General features: G+C 46.0%; 1 protein-coding gene across 1 annotated transcript in view; it reads left to right on the top strand.

The window, feature by feature from the left end:
• PNPLA7 (patatin like domain 7, lysophospholipase) overlaps positions 1–19,794 on the top strand; it is a 1,710,105-nt gene that overhangs the window by 1,040,232 nt on the left and 650,079 nt on the right. The window contains exon 25 of the mRNA XM_086921192.1: positions 4,990–5,172. Coding sequence (XP_086777318.1) covers positions 4,990–5,172 — 183 coding nt within the window. The remainder of the gene's footprint in view (positions 1–4,989; positions 5,173–19,794) is intronic.

Genomic DNA, 19,794 nt, shown 5'->3' with positions numbered 1-19,794 from the left:
ATGTGAAGTCTGCAGTGCGTGATCAGATGTATGCAAGAAGAGGCCATGCCCAGAAAAGATTTCAAGATCCCGACAGAAACTGACTTTTTTGATTTTAGAAAAGCAAGCATCTTGTGTATGCGAAGTTGTCGCTCCTGTGATACAAACACCTGTGCCTGACTAGAATCGATTAAGGCTCCTAGAAAGATTCTCTGTTGTGAGGGGCGAAGATGAGACTTTTCCTGATTGACAGAAAGGCCCAAGGTGCGGCCGGAGTATGCTGTCTTGCTGTTTGACGTGCCTGTGCTTTTATTAGACAATCGTCCAGATAAGGGTAAAATTGAATGCCTTGCAGGCGAAGGAAAGCTGCGACCGGAGCCATGATCTTTGTGAAGACTCTCGGCGCTGATCAAAGGCAGAAAGGCAACACCTTGAACTGGAAGTGCTTCGATCCGACAGTGAAGCGAAGATATTTTCTCTGTTTGTGATGTATTGGCACATGAAAATATGCATCTTGGAGGTCGATAGTGGAGAGGAACTCTCCGGGGTTGAGGTATTGTAAAATTTCCAGTAGGGTCAACATTCGGAAAGTTTGTGATTTGATTAATTTGTTGAGGGCTCATAAGTCCAGAATGGGGCGCCACTTTCCCGACTTTTTCTTGATTAAAAAGAACCGGGAATAAAAGCCCCTGCCCTGTTGTGCTCGAGGAACCACTTCGACAGCCCCTTTTTTTAATCATGATCTTGACTTGAGCCAACAGATCTTTTAGATGAGGTGGGGGGGACAGGAAGGTTGACGGGTGGGTGGAAATTTTGTAAACTTGAGAACATGTCCTTTCGAGATGACGTCTAGGACCCAACGATCCGAGGTGATATGAGACCAATTTAAGAAGTTGTGGGAGATTCAACCTCCAATCTTCACAGTCTGAGAACACTTGTTGCTGTGGAAGTCACTGCTTTTTGGAGGTGTTTCCCCCCCTGTAATTATTTTTCCTCCGATAAGGTCTTGAATCGGTTTGGCGATTTTGAGATTGGTAGCTGTATCTTTGCTTGTTGTCACCAAAGGATTGATACTGGGAGGAGCCACGAAAATTTGAAGAACTGCCTCTGCCACGTGCTCCTCGAAAAGGCCATTTCCTGTACTGGAGGTTCCCTAAGGCAGGAGCCGTATCTGTGTCCTTTTTCATGGATTCCAGAGCCTCGGCGACATGCTTGCCAAACAGGGAATCACCATCGTATGGCAAATCAAGAATTCTCGCCTGCACCTAGGGCGAAAAGCCGTAGATTTGAGCCAGCCCTGGCGTCGTAAAACAGCAGCTCCAGCAAGCTGCCTGAACCCTGTCGAAGAGATGTCAACAGCGCAGTCAATAATCTCTGAAGAGATCTTCTCTCCTTCTTGGACTATCGTGCAGGCCTCGGCTCGGACGGAATCTGGGAGCTGGTCAATCAAGGCTGCAATTTCTGACCACATTTGGCGGTCATATCTTCCAAGGATGGCCAGGGAGTTTGCCGCTCTGACCGTTGTGGCAGCCATGGTGGTGAATTTCTTGCTGATACAGTTAATCGGCTCCCTTCTTGGTCCGGAGGGGAGGTTAGTGGAGTGGCTGGATTCCTTGAACTTTTTTGGGCAGCCTGCGTTACGACGAAAGCCGCCTTAGGGTGTGAAACCAGGCATGCTGGAGAGTTTGCAGGCACCTTGTATTTTTTTGTCCAGACGTGGTAACACAGCCGGGGTGGAATTTGGTCGTGCCATAAGTTTGAGACCTTCTTCCCAAATAAAATCAATAACTGGGTTGGTATGGGTTTGCTTGAGGGGTTGATCTTTGAAGTCATAGAGGAAGCAATCCGTTTGCTGCATCTCTAAGGTTAAATGGAAACGTTTGGCAGCACGTACCATTAAATTATGAATGCTTCCGATGTCCACCGGTGGGGAAGGCAAAGGCGATGTCGGTGGCGTAGATGGTGTTTGGGCTCTGTAATCATCCCAATCCGTAGGGGCGTTATCTACATCCTGATCAGTGTCCTGGTTCACATCCGCATCATCATCTGTATCCTGCTGCAGATGGATTGGCGATCGCGGTGTCTCCGTAGGTATTGATGCTGGCAGCGCAGGTTGAGGAGTTGGAGAAGTAGGCGCAGATGGAGGGAATCTGCGATTATAATCATCCAACATATGCTGCAGGTTGGTCACCAATGAGGACGGTATCTGAGTCATTTGTTCCTCATGAGGTGCAGCAAAGCGAGCATCATGGACGGGAAAGAGAGCACACCCCAAGACGCAGGACGAAAGACGTCATTCACATAGGAACCGTCATCAGAATCCTCACCTCCCGACTCAAATAATTGTGTTGGATGAGTAGTAGCATCAGTTATAGGACTCAGTGGAACTGGGCGTTTGACCACTGAAGCTGTGACCACTGTGAAAGTAGTTGCAGTAGCAAGTGAATGGTGTGTTGTCGCCGGTCCTGTCGACGAGGAGGCAGTGGAAACAAATGTAGATGGCAATCGAACCGGCGACGGAGATAATATCTTCTCCTTTGTCTTCATCGACGTAGATTTGCGTGCCGTCGATGGAGCCGTCGACGAAAAATAAATCGTCGTCATAGATTTCGAGGATATTGCTGTCGATGGGCTGGTAACCGTCGACGAAGATTTGGCCGTCGAAGAGGTCTTGACCATCGACGAGGTCTTGACGTCGACGAGGTCTTGACGTCGACTAGGTCTTGGCCGTCAACGAGGTCTTGGCCGACGACGATGATGTGGACGTCGACGAAGATGTGGCAGTCGACGATGGGCGCGTCAACGAGGTCTTTGTCGACGAAAGCTTCTTAGCCACAGGCATCGACGAGGCAGGTTTAACGGCCGTCGACGATATCTTGAGAATAGAGGGAATAGGCCTCACCTCTGGAAGCGTCGACGACGAGGTAGACGTCGTTGTCATAGTCCTCGTTGACATAGAACATGTTATCGTCAATGTTGGTAGAGCGTCAACGGATCTCGTAGTCATCGGACGCGTCGATGAGCTGGCGCCCGTTTTAGATGACGAAGGCACAGCTTGGGATTGCGACGCCAGAGAACCAGGTCCCGTAGGCGTGGAGGCTGGCAAATCCCGTGGGGAGACAGATTTAGAAGCGTTGACGAGCTTCTTTCTCTCCAGGAAAGGAGAAGGCACCTCAGTCTCTGACCCACGCTTAAGAGAGGCTTTAGAGTGGAAAGAAGACACGCTTTCCATGTCAGAAACAGGATCTTCGGAAGTCTTCAACTTGTGTAGCCACAGAAGGAGACGGGCCTCTCTATCTTTTAAAGTCTTTGAGGAGAAGGTCTTGCAAAACTTGCAGTTTTTAACTTCATGGTCCGGGTAAAGACAGTAAATACACTTACTGTGAGGATCTTCATAAAAAAGGCGAAGCTTTCCACAGGATGAACACGGTCTAAATAATGATTTCTTAGTAGAAGACATCTTGAGAGTTGAAATAAGCAAAAGAGTTGAAGAAACTGAGCAGAGCTCATGGAGACTCCCTTCACACAACGTGCAGTAGAAAATCTTAGGGCTTGAGCTCCTGAGGAGAAGGTTCTAGAGGGGGCTGTTGCCTGATTGGCTGGAATGTGGACTATTATAATGACTATGATATGTTACTTAAGTAAATTCTCCCTTTAAGGCTTCTATGGGCCTTTTTTCAGTTCTATGGTACTTTTAACTTTACGTTATATATTTTATATGTTTACATTTCTTATGTATATGTATAATTATATATATATTTTTCATATATATATATATATATATATATATATATATATATATATATATATATATATATATTACTACTATTTTATGTACCGCCCACTTCGACGACGGGGAATATTATTCAATCATGTGAATCTATGAAAGACAACCCTAATACTGGAGAACTACTGTTTCCTGGCATTTGGATTTGATGTTCACTTGGCAGCTTCTTTATCACTGCTCATCTCACAGTGTCCATGGATCTGTTAATTGGCGCTTGGCTTGAAGAGCCTATTAACTGAAGACGTAGGGCATTGCCCACACAACTTATGTCCTATGTTTTTGTGCAATGACTGCGTGACTCCCTGGTATGTGGGTGGTGATCTCTAGTTCTGTCACAGCCTGTTGAAAAAAGATTCAGGGTCTGTTGTTGGGATAGTTCAGAGATGAGTTTGTTACAAGTACCCAGCATCTATCTGAAGTACGTTTAGAGGTATGCAACATCCTCTTCCTTCTCAGAAAAGTATCCTTATCCCTTCCACCTCTCGCAGCCTGAAGAACTACAAACAAGAATGGCCATCACGGTACTCCTCTGTACCTTGACATTGGTTGTCTGTTGAACTAATGTCTCACCATGCCTGCAACAACATGCTAAAGCTATTAGACCAAGTTTTGACTGTCAAGGGAACCATCATAGTTTATCTGCTGTGCCATTCCAGTGTATTTTATGCAATTAGTCTTTATTCGATTATAAACAATCATTAAAGACACATGTACAAAAAACATTAAAAAAACAAATTGGCCGATAAAACGTGTAAAATATCAAGAATAAAATCCATTTTCGAATCTTATTTCAGTACATACAAAGACTTGTATCATCAAGGATAAATAAGGTTGTAGCCAAAGGATAGATCCACGTTTAAATGTAACAGGAAATTCGCAAGGAATAAGCACATATTAACCTGTTTATATTAGAGAATACTGGAGCACCATGCTCAGCAACCCTGTTACATGATGGAAAATACAGTATTAAGGTGATTACATAAATATATAATTACTTACATAGTGCCCTGCATCCTGATCCTTCTTATGGCCCACGTCCAGCTCCAAACTTTTGCCATAGCCACCACTACGACTTCGCTGGTGCTCAATTTTTATAATACGCAAAGCCATTTGGGAGAATCTTGTTCCCATTTCAGTGTATTTGCTTGCTGCTTAATGTAATGTTTCATATGATGGGTACTAATGCCATCACATAACTAGTATCGGTGTGTATGTTTGTGTAGCTGGAAAGAATGCTGGAGAACACAGCGGTGAGAGCCCAGAAGCAGCTGATTTTACTCCACAAGGAGGACGCACCCCCTCCCTCCCGCACAGTCGAATGGCTCAACATGAGGGGCTGGTGCTCTGGCCATCTTCATATCTCCTGCCCCAGGAGGGTCTTCTCTCGCAGGAGTCTTCCCAAGCTGGTAAGAAACGTTCATTTCCTCTAACCTGCAAGTGGTGATTGCTTAACATCACATAAGTGTACATGCTTTATTCACATCGCTCTGTGACTACACGTGCAGCATGACTTGGGACACATGCCCTTTCCGGGCTCTTTTCAGGGTAGTTTGTCTACATACAGTTTGGATAATCTGATACGCAAATCTATTGAATGAGTCACAAGTAACTGAACTTCTAGACACAGTTATTGATAATAAGTTCATCACATTGCCTCATTCTTTCTTTGTTACATGTGTATGCCTGGCTACTGTGCCCTATCCAGCTGCCTACTGGTGGTGTTAAAAACTAGGTAACCTGATCATTTTTGACGTTCATCTCATTGTGGCCTTGCAAACTTTTCTCAAAGGTTATTGTAGAGTGGAAATTGTGCCTGCCAGTACAAACATGGATGTGCTCAAAGTTGCACAATGAGAGAACTGTACATTTATGGGACAGATTCACAAAGCAGATAGAAATACCTGTGTATGAACAAAGGGGCCCAGTGTTAAGTGCTGGAAGTGTATGAGTTTCGTAGATATACCAGTATGGCAGGTATCTCTAAACTAATAAAGTTATGCAAGGTTCCGGTCCGGTTTATGTTTCACGGTGCAGTGCCTTTTGCCATCAATTTCATAGAAAGTAGTATTGGGCTAGTTATAGCAGTCAGGGTTCGCTGGCTGAATGACAGCTTTGAGTATACTTGAGTGCAAACAGACCTGGTGTCATATGAATAAAAACTCAATAAAATGGGTACAGCAAAAAATATTTGATACCAGGTTGTTTAAACGTTCTGGGGGGTTGGCAAGTGGCATGTCAAGATTGATATGAACCGAATTGCAAGCAAGGAAAACACTCCCTCCTGGTTTATGCCCCAAGAGTGTGGTCCTTGGGGATTCATTTAAAGTTTGGTGGAGGAGCTCCCCTGTCTCGTTCTAGGGTGGGAGAAGCAGTGCACCGGCAGAGCAGGCACTCGACCGCAGGGCTCGCGCCTTCATTGCATCAGGAGAGCGGTCATATTTAGGGCGCAGTCGCAGATGTTACCTGCAATACATCAAAAAATACATTTATTTATTTTTTGATATTTCTAAAGCGCAGCAAATACCCTCAGGCGTCTTGGCGCTGATAAATTCAGTTATTTGTAATGAGGAGAGTGGAGAAAGAGCAATCATTGATCAAACAGCCAAGTTTTTAGGAGCTTGCGGAAGTGAAGGAGGGAGGGGCTCTGCCTGATGTTTAGGGGTAAGGTATTCCAGAGCTTCGGGGCTGCCACCAGGAAGCGTCGATCACCCCAGGATACTGTCTTTGTACAGGGAATGACCAATTGGCTGAGGGTAGCTGAACGTAGCATTCTGCTAGGTTTGTACAGTTGCAGCTGCTCTTTCAGAAAATGAGGTCCTTGGTTTTTGAGCGCTTTGAACACAATACAAAGGGACTTGATGTGAATTCTGTTTCGAATAGTGAGCCAGTGGTAATCCTTTATGCTTTTTGATATTGATTTGTATTTTGTTTTGCCAGAAAGCAGACGTGCTGCTGCGTTTTGGATAGTTTGTAGTTTGGTTATTACTCTGGATTGAGCGTTAAGGAAGAGACCGTTGCAGTAATCCAGAGCTGATAGCACTAGGGAGGTGACCAAAGTTTTTATGGCTGACTCCGGTAGAAAAGGACGGATTTTTCTGATCATCTTCAGCTTTAGATGTGCCGTGGAGACTGTTTTATTTGCATGATCCATGAAATTTAGACCTTCATCGAAGATGATTCCGAGGTTCCTAACTTTGGCAGTCGGGGTGGGAGGGGTGCCGAAAGCATCTGGCCACCAGCTTGATGGCCAGGCTGGGAGAAGAGGACCAAATATGACCACCTCAGTTTTTTCTGAGTTTAATTTAAGGCAGTTGGTGGCCATCCATTCTCCTATGTCTACTAGTCCCTTCTTAAATTTTTCTGCCACTTGACCTCCGTCACCTTTGATTGCTAATACCAACTGGGTATCGTCGGCATAGGAGGTTTGGCTCATCCCATGTGCTTTGATGGTGTTAGCAAGGTCCGACACATAAATGTTAAATAGTGTCGGACTAAGGGATGAGCCTTGAGGAACTCCACAGGGAGATGAAAGTTGTGCCGATTGAAAGGGGCCTAAGATGACAGCCTGCGTTCTTCTGGCTAGGAAGGAGGCAATTAAGTCTTTAGCAGAGTGACGGATTCCGAATCCCTCGACACGGTCGACCAAGATGGTATGGTCGACCGTGTCGAATGCCGCTGATAAATCCAACATTACCAGGATGGCTGTTCCCCCCTGATCCCTGATTACCCTGATATCATCGGCAGCCTTAATCAAGGCTGTTTCTGTCCCATGGTATTTCCGGAATCCAAATTGCGTGTCATCCAGGAGATGGTGTTTTTCAATGTATTCAGAGATCTGAGTGTTCATGGCTTTTTCGATCACCTTAGCCACGAACGGGAGACTCGCAATGGGCCGGTAGTTTTTTAACTCATTTTTATCCAGGGAAGGTTTTTTTAACAGGGGTTTTAGTAGTGTGTTTTTTAGGGGGTCTGGATAAGTGCCTGCAAGCAGAGTGGAGTTACAGACTTGGGTGAGTAATGGAATGATGGAGTCCATTACCGGCAGGAGCACTGAGAATGGGCAAGGGTCCAGTGCCGATCCTGATTTAATAGTGGACACTATGGTTTTTATTTGGTCAGTTGTGACTGGTTGAAAGCTGGGGAACGTGTTGGCTAGAGGTAGAGTGGAGGAATTAACTGTCCTAGGGAGTGTCTTCATTGCATCAGGAGAGCGGTCATATTTAGGGCGCAGTCGCAGATGTTACCTGCAATACATCAAAAAATACATTGCTTGAGGAAATAAGCAATAACCCCATATGCAGTTAGAAAGGTCCCTGCTCATCAGAGTCCTTGTTTTGTTGTTTTATATATTTTTTATTATTTTTTGAAATCCCTTTTTGGGGTTGTTTCTGAAGAATAAAAAAGAATGCCCAGCAGTCAGTAATGTTAGGACACTCTGCACGACAACCATCTGTGATGAATGTGCTCCTTCTGCTGTATAGCAAAATCATTTTCACTAAAAAGTAATAAAGTAAACCTCCGCATGATAGAGCAGTCTAAGATGAGTGAGCATACTGCTGCCCGGTGAGCGGAGGTGGGCCCCCACCCCAAAGGCCTCAGTAGACAACCAACCCATGTATTTGCTTTCATGGCTAGAAGTGAGTTTGGTTTTCTTATATGTCAATATGTTACATTTTATAAAAGACTGTTTACGAAATTGTAATGCACAGCGAGCCAGTGACATTGATCCAAATGGAATGAGATATAGATATCATGTGGGTCTAGGAGGTTACATTTGTTACCACAGAAAACGACTTTGACCTTTACTGTCAGTTCTAGTGCACACAATGATGACTTGACTGAATTGACCTGATGTGAGGAATATGATGGCTCCCGTGAGAAAGTGCGACAGTGACGTGCTCTTTGTGGAGATAAAACCTTTGTTAAGTGCCATTGAAGTACCTTCATTTGTCATGTATGAAAAGACAAAGCATCTACAGATATTAACCTACAAGTTCACTCATTTACACACAGCAAAGCGAAGAGGACAGTCGTACCAGTGAAAATCATGGAAAAGTTGGTTACCCGCACTCTATCCGGCTTCTTGGAGGGAAACACCTGGCTGGATGAGACGCAATTTGGCTTCCGCCCAGCCCATGGGACGGAATCCGCGTTAGTGACCGTGCTTGACAACCTGCGGGCGCGAGTCGACAGTGGTCGGGCAGCCTTTTTAGTGCTGCTCGACATGTCGGCCGCGTTCGACACGGTCAGCCATCCAACCTTGATAGCGAGGCTGGAAGAGTGTGGAGTTAAAGACAAGGCTAGGGACTGGCTAATTTCCTACTTGGATAATCGTCAACAACGGGTGTCGCTCCCTCCCTTCAGTTCAGAGGAGCGGAGAGTAGGACAAGGAGTACCGCAGGGCTCAGCCATCAGCCCTATACTCTTTAACATTTACCTCCGCCCACTAGTCCAGCTTATTAAATCCTTTGGGATCTCTGCATTTAACTATGCAGATGATACCCAGCTGGTCTTTTCGCTGGAGGGACAGGACGCGGTCCCTTTGGAGACTTTTCACCGATGTATGCAGGCCACAGCGGACTGGCTCCGTTTGAACTCGCTACAGTTCAACGGTACCAAAACTGAGGTTCTGCATTGTTCCGGTGACCGAATTCCTAGGGACCTCCCAGACGACTTCTGGCCCCCGTCCTTCTCCGAGACGGTGTCAGCCACACACTCGGCGCGTAATCTGGGGGTCACCTTTGGGCCTAATTTACAGCTGGATCTGCACGTAAACAAGACCACGTCCACGTGCATGATGCTCATCCGGATGTTGCGCAAGGTTCTACCTCTCCTTCCTGAGCAAGCCAGATCCGAAGTAGTGCGGAGCACTATTTTAAGTCGACTCGACTACTGCAACGCACTACTATTGGATGCCCCTGTAACACTACTGGGCAAGCTCCAAAGGGTACAGAATCTGGCGGCCAAACTCGCTCTGTCCCGCCCCTACTACAGCTCGGCTACAGCAGCACTACAGGAACTCCATTGGCTGCCGATTCACCTTCGCGTCCGCTACAAAGCCGCATGCATAGTGTTCAGAGCTATTCATGGCTTGGGACCTATCCCGCTGCGGAGAATGTTTGCTTGGTATCTTCCAGCTCGAGCCCTACGCTCCTCGTCATCCAAGCTGTTAGTAGTCCCGCGCTTCCAGAGAGTGAGGATGGGTGGCCGATCGTTCAGAGTAGCGGCGGCCAAACTCTGGAACTCTCTGCCACTATCCCTTAGGAGCCTTGAGGCTCTCCCAGCCTTTAGAAAGGCGTTGAAAACCCACCTCTTCCCGAGGATAGGCTAGTTGCTGAAGTTGCTGTTAGATCAGGGTTCAAAGCGCCAGGATGCCCTTGGTGGTGACAGGCTGCGCTCTATAAGTATACCACAATACAATACAATACCTGGAAATTTGAGACAAGCTGTAGAAATCCTCTTACAGCAGCAGTTATTGTAGTAATTCTACACCCCCCAAAAAGGCCATTTATTCTTCCTACATAATCTAAGGGAATATGGTATAGCACTGTCACGCCAATTCCAAAGTACTCTCTTCCCAGCTTGACCCAACACTGAAATTAATGAAATGAAAACTGCACTTGTATAGCGCTATCTACCCGGAGGCCTCGTAGCGCTTATGACTGAAAACTTACTTAGCGCGGGCTCAGGGCAGATCAGCAGGATTTAGCATACAAGTGTGTTTTCAGGGCTTTCCTGAAGGAAAGATGATTAACAGTTCCCCGAAGGGATAAAGGGAGGGTGTTCCAGAACTTGGCCGCAGTGTGTGAAAAAGAGCGGCCTCCCCAGCGGGCTTTCCTAACTCTGATGGAAGTAGCCAGCTGGAGGGTACATGAGCGGAGGGAACGGGACGGGACATAGGGAGTGACCAAGGGCTGTAAAATTGCAGGGCCTGTGCGATGAAAGGCTTTGTGTAAAATACACATGGCCTTGAATTGTACTCTTACCGCTATAGGGAGCCAATGAAGCTCTCTTAGGGCATTCCTTGCTGACTGCCAACGGGGAAGATTATAAAGTAGACGGGCCGCGCTGTTTTGGGTGACTTGGAGCTTCTGGGTGGCAAAGGTAGGAGCTCCCATATAGAGGGCGTTCCCGTAGTCCAGGCGAGATAGTATAAGGGCCTGGACCAGGATCCTCCTTGCCTGGAATGGAAGCAGGGGGAGCACCTTCCGCAGCATCCTCATCAACCCAAAACAGGTAGCTGCAGTCTTTGTGGCTTGGACCGAGAAGTTCAAGGCTGTATCGAACCAGATCCCCAGGATTTTAATTTGGGGCTTGGGAGCGGGTGGCGGGGCTAAACATGGTGGCCAGATGGATGTAAAGACAGAGGGAGAAGGATTACCCAGTAAGATGACATCTGTCTTCTCCCCGTTAAGTTTTAAACTGGAAGACTGCATCCATCTGGCAACAGCCTCCAGACAGGGGCCTAAGGTGTGGGACGATCCCTCCGAGTGGTCTAAGGAGACCACCAGTTGGGTATCGTCCGCGTAGGTGACAATACGCACACCGAAGGGATGGACTATCCTGTCTAGGGGTTCCATGTAGGCATTAAACAGGGTGGGGCTCAGGGAGGAGCCCTGAGGAACCCCACATCTGAGTGGGTGCTTAGGGGACACTGCCTCACCCTCAAAGACCTGGAAGAAACGGTCAGCCAGGAAGGATGTCAGCCAATCCAAGGCCGCGCCCGACACGCCCATGTCCGCCAAACGTTGTAATAGCGTGATATGGTTAACCGTGTCGAACGCGGCGCTAAGATCTAATAGAATGATAGCGACTTTTCCGCCCGGTCCAACACGGCTCTTGCTTCTTCCGTTACCGCTAGGAGAGCGGTTTCAGTCCGATGTAAAGGACGAAACCCTGTCTGAGAGGCACGCAGAAGGCTATTTGACTCCAAATAGTTCATCAAGGTGTTATTTACGTGCCTCTCAAGCAGTTTGCTCAGCCAAGGGAGCAAGGAAATGGGACGATAATTCGCCAAGTTGTTCTGGTCAAGATTGGGCTTCTTCAACAAGGCCCTCACCATCGCGCACTTCCATAAAGGAGGTACGGATTTAGAGATGATGGAAGTGTTGAGAACGTCCAATATGACCGGGCGGATCACGTCCGTAGCCTTAATGAGGGTCTGAGGGGGTGCAGGATCATTAGAGCCAGAGGTAATTTTGGAGATAAGTCTGTCCAAGACCGGAATGTCTAAGAGTGGAATTGTGTCAAGCATACAAGAGACAGAGGCAACAGAGGTTGTGGGGACGGGGGGTTCCAGATCATTATTAACATCCCTAAATGAAGAGTATATAGTCTGAATTTTTTGAGAAAAGAAGACAGCCAGATCATTGCAACGGTTTTGGGCGCCATCAGCAGAAGGACATTCCGCAGGGGATGAGATGAGAGATTTAACAATTTTAAAAATTTCCCTTGGGGCATTGGCGGCTGCATTAATTTTGCTACTGTAAAAGGAAGCTTGTGCCGCGTTTATCTCCTGTTTATAGAGCCTAATAGCAGCTCTATATTCATCCTTCCTGAGTTGGGAGTAATCCTGTCTCCAGGCTCTCTCATATTTACGACAGGCTAATTTCATAGTCTTGAGAGTAGGTGTGAACCATGGGGCAGCTTTGGGTCTTTTCGTGAGGTTACTGGCTTGTACGGGGAGGACCATATCAAGTGTGGAGGAGATCCAACCATCAAAGTTGCTGGCTGCTGTGATGGCATTCAATGCCTTCCTGGGAGGATCTCTGGCCAGGGCGGCTTCCCAAGCAGGGAGGGGGAGTGAGGACCACTCCCTTCCTCGATGTTTAGCAAGGCGATAAGTGGAGGGAAGGGGGTTTGTACGCCAAGTGAAGGGTATCAAAAAGTGGTCGGTCCAAGGTAATGGAATAGGGGGCTCAACCATAAGATCATCAATATTGCTATAAATGTGGTCAAGAAGGTGACCTCTATTGTGAGTTACATGAAAGCCCTTTTGATGTAGATCCAGCGCTTGAAGGTTGGAACAAAGAATATTGGCTGCAGTATCGTGAGGATCATCAAGATGCAAGTTGAGATCCCCCAACAAGGTGAAATTAGGTGAGGATAACACGATACTTGCAGCAAGATCCGTTATTTTAATAATGAAATTGTTAGAAGCGCCAGGAGGACGATAGGCTAGGATGCCAGAGAAGGTGGTAGTGGGGGAGAATTCTAGCGAAAAGTGAACACTTTCGCAGGTTGGTGAGGTGGTGGGGGTAATACGGCATTTATAGCTGTCTCGATAAACAATAGCCAATCCCCCACCTCTCCCCGTCTGGCGATCCAGTCTCTTTAACGTGAATCCCTGTGGAATGGCCCAGACAATAGCTGGATCATTGTCTGTATGAAGCCACGTTTCCGTTAGGAAGAGAGCGTGAGGATTAAGCTCTTCAATCAGTGTGTGTATTTCAGTATGATGTTTACAGACAGACCTACAGTTTAAAAGAAACATTCTCCATTCCTGAGTGGAAGGTGAAGGTGAAGAGCCGGTATGAAGGAGAGATGGGCTCCAGTTACAGTTTTTACACTCTCTGCAGTATTAGGTTTCTGAGTGGATGGTATCGGGAGCAAAATCAGTAGCATTGGAGGTTCGAAGGGCCATCTGCAGAGAAATGTTAACAAGCATTTGCAATGCAATAGGTCTCGCATTCATGAGAGTTTGAGCCAATGACAATTCCTATTATTTGTCTTGTGTTTAAAACAGATACATAAAAGGCATTGTCATTTACAATGCCAATAGCTTAAACTCTTGCAAATGCGAGACCTATTGTATTGCAAATGCGTGCTATAATTTTATTTTTTAAACGTTAGGAGAGAGCAGGACCTGCCTGAAACAGTGGTCAGGACAAAGCTATTTGAGAAAATAGTACTCAGCGACTATAATTAAAGCCTACCGAGCAATCACACATGTACCAAGGGTTGTCGCCATGGGAGGTTACAAAATGAGACAAGGCGGTACTAAGGATGGACCACTAAGCCTTTTGACCAATGAACAGTCACAGTTTGCAGAGGACAATGACACAAGCCAATGAAAAATGTGGACTGAACTTCAAGTCCCTACCACAGTAGAGCATGCCCTTCAGAGCAGCGCATGGCTGCCCAGGCTCGACCTAAAAGGGAAATTTATCACAGCTGGTAAAGAATGCAAACATTCACTTCAGATTGATATCATGAAGAAACCAACAGTTGCCCTAGATGTTTGTTTCTTCAGAAAATGTTTTTTGTGATGACTTTAAAAAGTTTCTATTTCAGTGGGTAGAATAGGTAATCACAGAATATGTTGGATAATAGAACATTGTATGCAAAGCAAATATTTTCTCATTGTAAATGTGCAAGGGCCTGATAGTACAGACTGAGGACCCCAAAATAGCATTGAGTTTTTACATCGTTCATTCAAAGAACCAGCATGTGGACAATCAGCTGTTTGTAGGGGTCTCTGGGGCAAGGAAAAGCAGATGGTGCAGAAGTAAACCATATCACGATGGATAGTCCTTTGTATTAATATCTGCTACGCAGTTCTGCAAAAAGAAAACAAGCAACTGAGCTTTTTCAGGCATCGCTCTGAAAATGTGGAATTCTTTGCCAAAGGAAACCCATCTGATTTTATCTAACGCCTCCTTCAAAAAAAATTGAAAACATTTCTGATGAACAAATGATTGGCCTAAAATCGAATGTATACTCTGTATCAATTGATCTTAGCTGGTGTATTTTCATTTGTTGATCAGGACTACTATCCTCCTGATCTCCTAGGCAGGCCCCATCCTTCAATTTGTTATTCTTCTATGATTGTATTTTTGTCATATCTGCGTTACTGTCTCTTTGCTGGTTTCTCACTCCTTCCCCCTGTACAGTGCTCCGATACCCTCACGGGTCATGTTCACACTATAAAAAACTTTATAAATAAATAAATTGGCTAGGAATCGGCCAACAGAAGGTCTGAGGGCTAATTCTACCTGGCCAAGCCTCCTACCACTGCGTTGGCATATGGAGTGCCTGTCCTGGATATTTGTCAGGCTATGTGGGCATCAGTGCACACGTTCACAAAGGACTATTGCCTTCTAAGTTAGGTCTGTAGGGATGGGCACTTTTTGGTCTGAGGCATTCCACAGGCCCTGTGCTTTTTGAGGTATTGTTTTGGTATCTAGTCGCAAGGTGAGGAATCTGTGGTAAGAAGTTACCATCAGAAGATCAAGTTACTTACCTTTTCTGGTGGATACTCTATCTAACTGCAGATTTCTCGCTGCCCTCCCACCTCCCCATTCTGCGGAATGATCTCTTTTTCCATACATAAGCATTGGCAAAGGCAATAGGTCTCGGCTATGTGAAATCTGTTTGCTGTGGCAATGTGTTTCATCTATATTGTACACTGGTTTGGCTGCTGTTTAGCATGGCTAAATGTTATTTGAGTGGGTTGGGGTGGAGTGGGGTAGATTGAAATAGATTGGTGTAGATTGGAGTGTGGTGGATATGGGGTGGAGTTTAGTGGAGTGGGATAGAGTAGATTGGGGTGGGGTGGATTAGAGTGGAGTGAGGTGGATTGAGGTGGGGTTGGGTTGGGTAGAGTGGGGTGGATTGGAGTTGGGTATAGTGGGGTTGGGTGGTTTGGAGGGGGTAGATTGGAGAGGCTTAGATTGGAGTAGGGTAGATTGAATTGGATTTGGGTGTGGTGTGGTAGGTTGGACTGGATTGAGGTAAATTAGAGTGGGGTAGATTAAAGTGGAGTAGATTGGGATAGAGTGGGGTGGATTGTAGTGGGATAGATTGGGGTAGATTGGATTGGAGTCGGGTGGATTAGAGGTTGTAGATTGGAATGGAATTGATTAAAGTGGGGTCGATTGGAGTGGGGTAGATTGTAGTGGTGTCGGGTAAATTAAATTGGAGTGTAGCAGTTAGGCTACATCTATAGCACCTTTCAGCGGTAGGCTAACGCCGCTTCTTAATGTTTTTAAATCACTTAAGTTTTACCAATCTCATTTGCACTTGGCACTTTAGCACCCATCGACATCCGGACACGCTCCTCAGGATTTCTTAATTACTGCATTTTTTAATGATCATTCCTTCTAAGTTATTTTAACAGACGTAAGTGCTAATTTACTTACCAACTTTAACAGAACTAAGCTCTGTTCCACCGCGGCTTTTGCCGTTTGTTGTGGAGGGCTGGTCGAACCGGAAATACTTTTTTCGACTTCCGGGCCAAAGGGGGCAGTCGTTTGCCAATTCACTGCCACATCTACATAAAACAGGATGCAGCAGCGGCCACTGCAGCCGAAGGCGCGCCTAATGCAAACCCGTCTGTGCCCTTCCGCGCCTGGATCAGGCCCAGGACCACAACCCCTGTTCGTCACCCACTAAAAACAGGGCCAGGACTACTAGTCTTCTGAATCTCAATAAAGTTACCTCAAGACCTCTCTGCCATCAGCTCGACCTATCTAAAGAACCCAAGTCATGTCCTCACTGCAACTCAAAGTTTCTTTTCACGGAGACAAAGACTTGCTCTAATGCGATGCATGACCCACGCGAGCAAACACCCCCCGCCCTCAAGTCGTTCATAGGTCTGCTTATCAATACGCACTCCCTGATCAAACATAACGTAGATTGTGCAGAGCTGCTGACAGCTTACAAAGTAGATATGGCCTTTGTCACTGAATCCTGGACAAATAGTACCTCTGATCTTGACCTGTCCCTAGCTATACCTCAAGGATTTACAATCATCAAAAATGACAGATTAGTCAAATGGGGAGGAGGCATAGCGATCATAGTCAATAACTCTCTAGCTATAAAAGGGTCCCCGGCAGGTAGCAGCGCTGATTGTGAACTGCTTTCCTTCAGAATCTGAAATTCACACTTTCAATGGCACACTGCTGTATAGACCCCCCGGCGCAAAAAGCAAATACAAATTTGAGGAAATTATCAGCCCAATAATGGAATCATTATTGTAGAGAAGTGGAGTGGAGAAGTGTAGCTCAATGGTTAGAGCGGCAAATCCTGATACAGAGGTCTAGCCTGGGACCAGGGTTCAATTCCCCGCCTCAGCAGGTCTTGGGCTAAAAAATTCCACGGACCTGATAGTTCTTGCCTCGGTGCCTATTCCAATCATGGAGTCCCACTCTGCAACTCTGAGAAATAGCTTGCTTAATCTCCACAACGGCCCCCACAACGCTAAGGATGCCTGGCCTCCACCTTGGGGGTGCTCAGGAGTGGACACCTCACAGGGAAAGCCAGGATGGGTTCCACAGCGGTATTCGTACAAGCGCCTTGAGACCCTTGCGGGTGAGTAGTGCGCTATACAAATATCAATTTACATTTAATCAAACACGGACTCTGAAGACTACTGTATATTAGGAAGATCATTATACAGCATCACTACTAGAGTTGATGTCCAACGCCTCGTTGGAACAGAAGGTCATGCACCCTACACATGAAGCTGGTCACACTCTGGATGTACTATTACATCCAATCCCCATCTAAAATTACAGAAGGTTCTGGCAATCCCTTGGTCAGACCACAGGGCTATCCTGTTCACAGTAACCACCACTCATCACCTTCCGAGCTGGCATATTCCCCATAAGATAATTAAAGGATGCAACTGGAGGAGCATAGACCCCCCAAGCCCCCCCCCCCCCCCCCCCCCCCCCACTCTAGCGGCCTCTAAACCTGATCTAAATTCTGAGGCAAACCTGGCAACAGGTAGTTTTACCAATTGGATTAAATCCACAGTAAACTTACTAGCACCGGAAAAAAATCGCACTAGCAAGCTCACAAAGAAATCCCAGGTTCTGTGACGCCTTGCGCAAACAGAAACAACTCTGTAGAAAAGCCGAGAGACACTGGAGAAGCAACTACTCAACGATTGACAAAACCTCATATTCCCAAGAACTGAGTTTGTATAAAAAGTTGATTTTGGATTAAAAAAAGCAGTTACTTTTCAGAACAAATACGTCAGGCAGGTAACTCTAGCAAAGCACTTTTTTGTAACATTAAAGGAATTAGTCAAATTACCTGAACCACAACAAAAGGATCCCAGAGTAGCATTTTGTAACCAACTCGCAGGGTACTTTAGGGACAAGGTGCAAACTATCTATGAATCCCTCACAGACCGGTATGACAGCACGGCAGCCACCACCATTATTACCCCCCAATGCTCTATCACTGGTATGAATTCCTTCATATCACCAAATATAGAACAGATCTCGCAGGTGATTAAACCAATAAAATCCGGAACGCCCTCAGACCCCTGTCCACTGAAAATATGTCATATGGCACAGGATAATATCAGTGAACAACTCCGCATACTTTAAAAAAAAATCATCACTTCAGGTATTTTTCCAGATGTGTGGAGGACAGTTTTAATTCTGCCTCTGTTGAAAATTTAGATCTCAGCGACAATAGTAGTTGTAGACCGATTGCGAGAATTCCCTTCCCAGCTAAAAAATTCTCAACTGACAACCTTCATTTCCTTGGCAGACTTGTTAGATTCCTCCCAATACGGGTTCCGACAAGGCCATGGCACAGAAACTGCCCTGATCATGGCAGCAGAGGATATACGGGCAATACTAGACACCGGTGCCAAGGCCACCTTGATACTGTTGGATTTATCGTCCGCATTGGACACTGTAAACCACGCCACGGTACCTAAATTCAGGAAGGCTCGCACCGGTGGTCGTCGCTTTTCGGTCAAAGCCTCCACAGCATGGAACTCACTCCCTCTCAGTCTACGTCTGGAACCCTCTCACACTGCGTTCCGCAAGAAACTTAAAACCCTTTTGTTCCCCAAATAATTCAATCCCTCTTCCCCTCCTTTGGATCTCCACAGGTTTACAGCGCGGGGATGCCTACGGGTCACCAGGCGCTTTAGAAATCGCAAAATAATAAATAATAATAATATTCTAATCAAAAGACTCCAAGAGGTAGGAGTCAGGAACTCCGCTCTTAAGCTGATCAAATCTTATCTGAACAACAGGTATCAATATGTTCAGATCGGTAACTCATGCTGACAGCAATTCACTCTGCCGTGTGGGGTGCCACAGGGCTCCTCATTAAGCCCCACTTTGTTCAACTTGTATGTGACTCCTCTAGCCAATATCATCAGGCAGTTTGTCTTCACACTTATCACTTACGCAGACTACACCCAAATTGTGGTGTCCATATCAAGCAGCCCAAGGAAACAGCTGATTGCTTTAGCCAATGCATATCTCACATAAATCAACGGATGGAGATAAATTGTCTAAAACTTAATGGAAGTAAAACAGAGGTTCTCCTACTAGGATCGGATACCTCCTTTTGGTCACGGAACTGGTGGCCTCCCAGTTTGGGAGATGACCCCACCCCAGTCCATAAAGTGAGGACTCTGGGAATAATTTTTGATGACAAACTGGCCTTCGAACAGCAGATCAATAAGGTCATCTCCCAGGTCTTTTTAACATTAAAATCTGTCTGTAAAGTACATGCGTTCATCCCCCCTGAAGCAGTAAAAACACTAGTGACGGTCTGGCCATGGCTAGACTGGACTATGTAAATCACTTACACCTAGGTCTTCAAAAACAACATATGCTTAAACTGCAGCGAGAGCAGAACGTAGCCGCCAAAATGCTGCTGGACATCCCCAAATTCCAATCCATTTCAGAAGGTTTGAAAAAACTCCACTGGCTTCCATTAAAGAAAAGGATTGAGTTTAAATCCCTATGTCTGGCGTACAAAGCAATGTAAGGAAATGGACCAGCGTTCTTGAAAAAATATCTTACATAGTACCATCCACCCAGACACCTACGTTCAGCACAGAACAAACTCCTCTAGACACCAACATTTTAAAAAGCCCGCTGGGGAGAAAGAATTTTTGTCCTGGGTACAGTGAAACTTTGGAACTCGCTCCTGTTAGATTTAAGAGCTGCCCAATGTTGCTCGGATTCAGAAAGCTAATGAAGACATGGCTATTCTCAAACTAAGCCACACCATCTCCATCTGAATCCCTGGTCAGCCCTCCGCATAGC

Source organism: Lissotriton vulgaris, chromosome 5 (genome assembly GCF_964263255.1).
Source record: "Lissotriton vulgaris chromosome 5, aLisVul1.2, whole genome shotgun sequence".
NCBI classification, from domain to species: domain Eukaryota; kingdom Metazoa; phylum Chordata; class Amphibia; order Caudata; family Salamandridae; genus Lissotriton; species Lissotriton vulgaris.
This window is presented reverse-complemented; position numbering and strand designations above follow the sequence as displayed.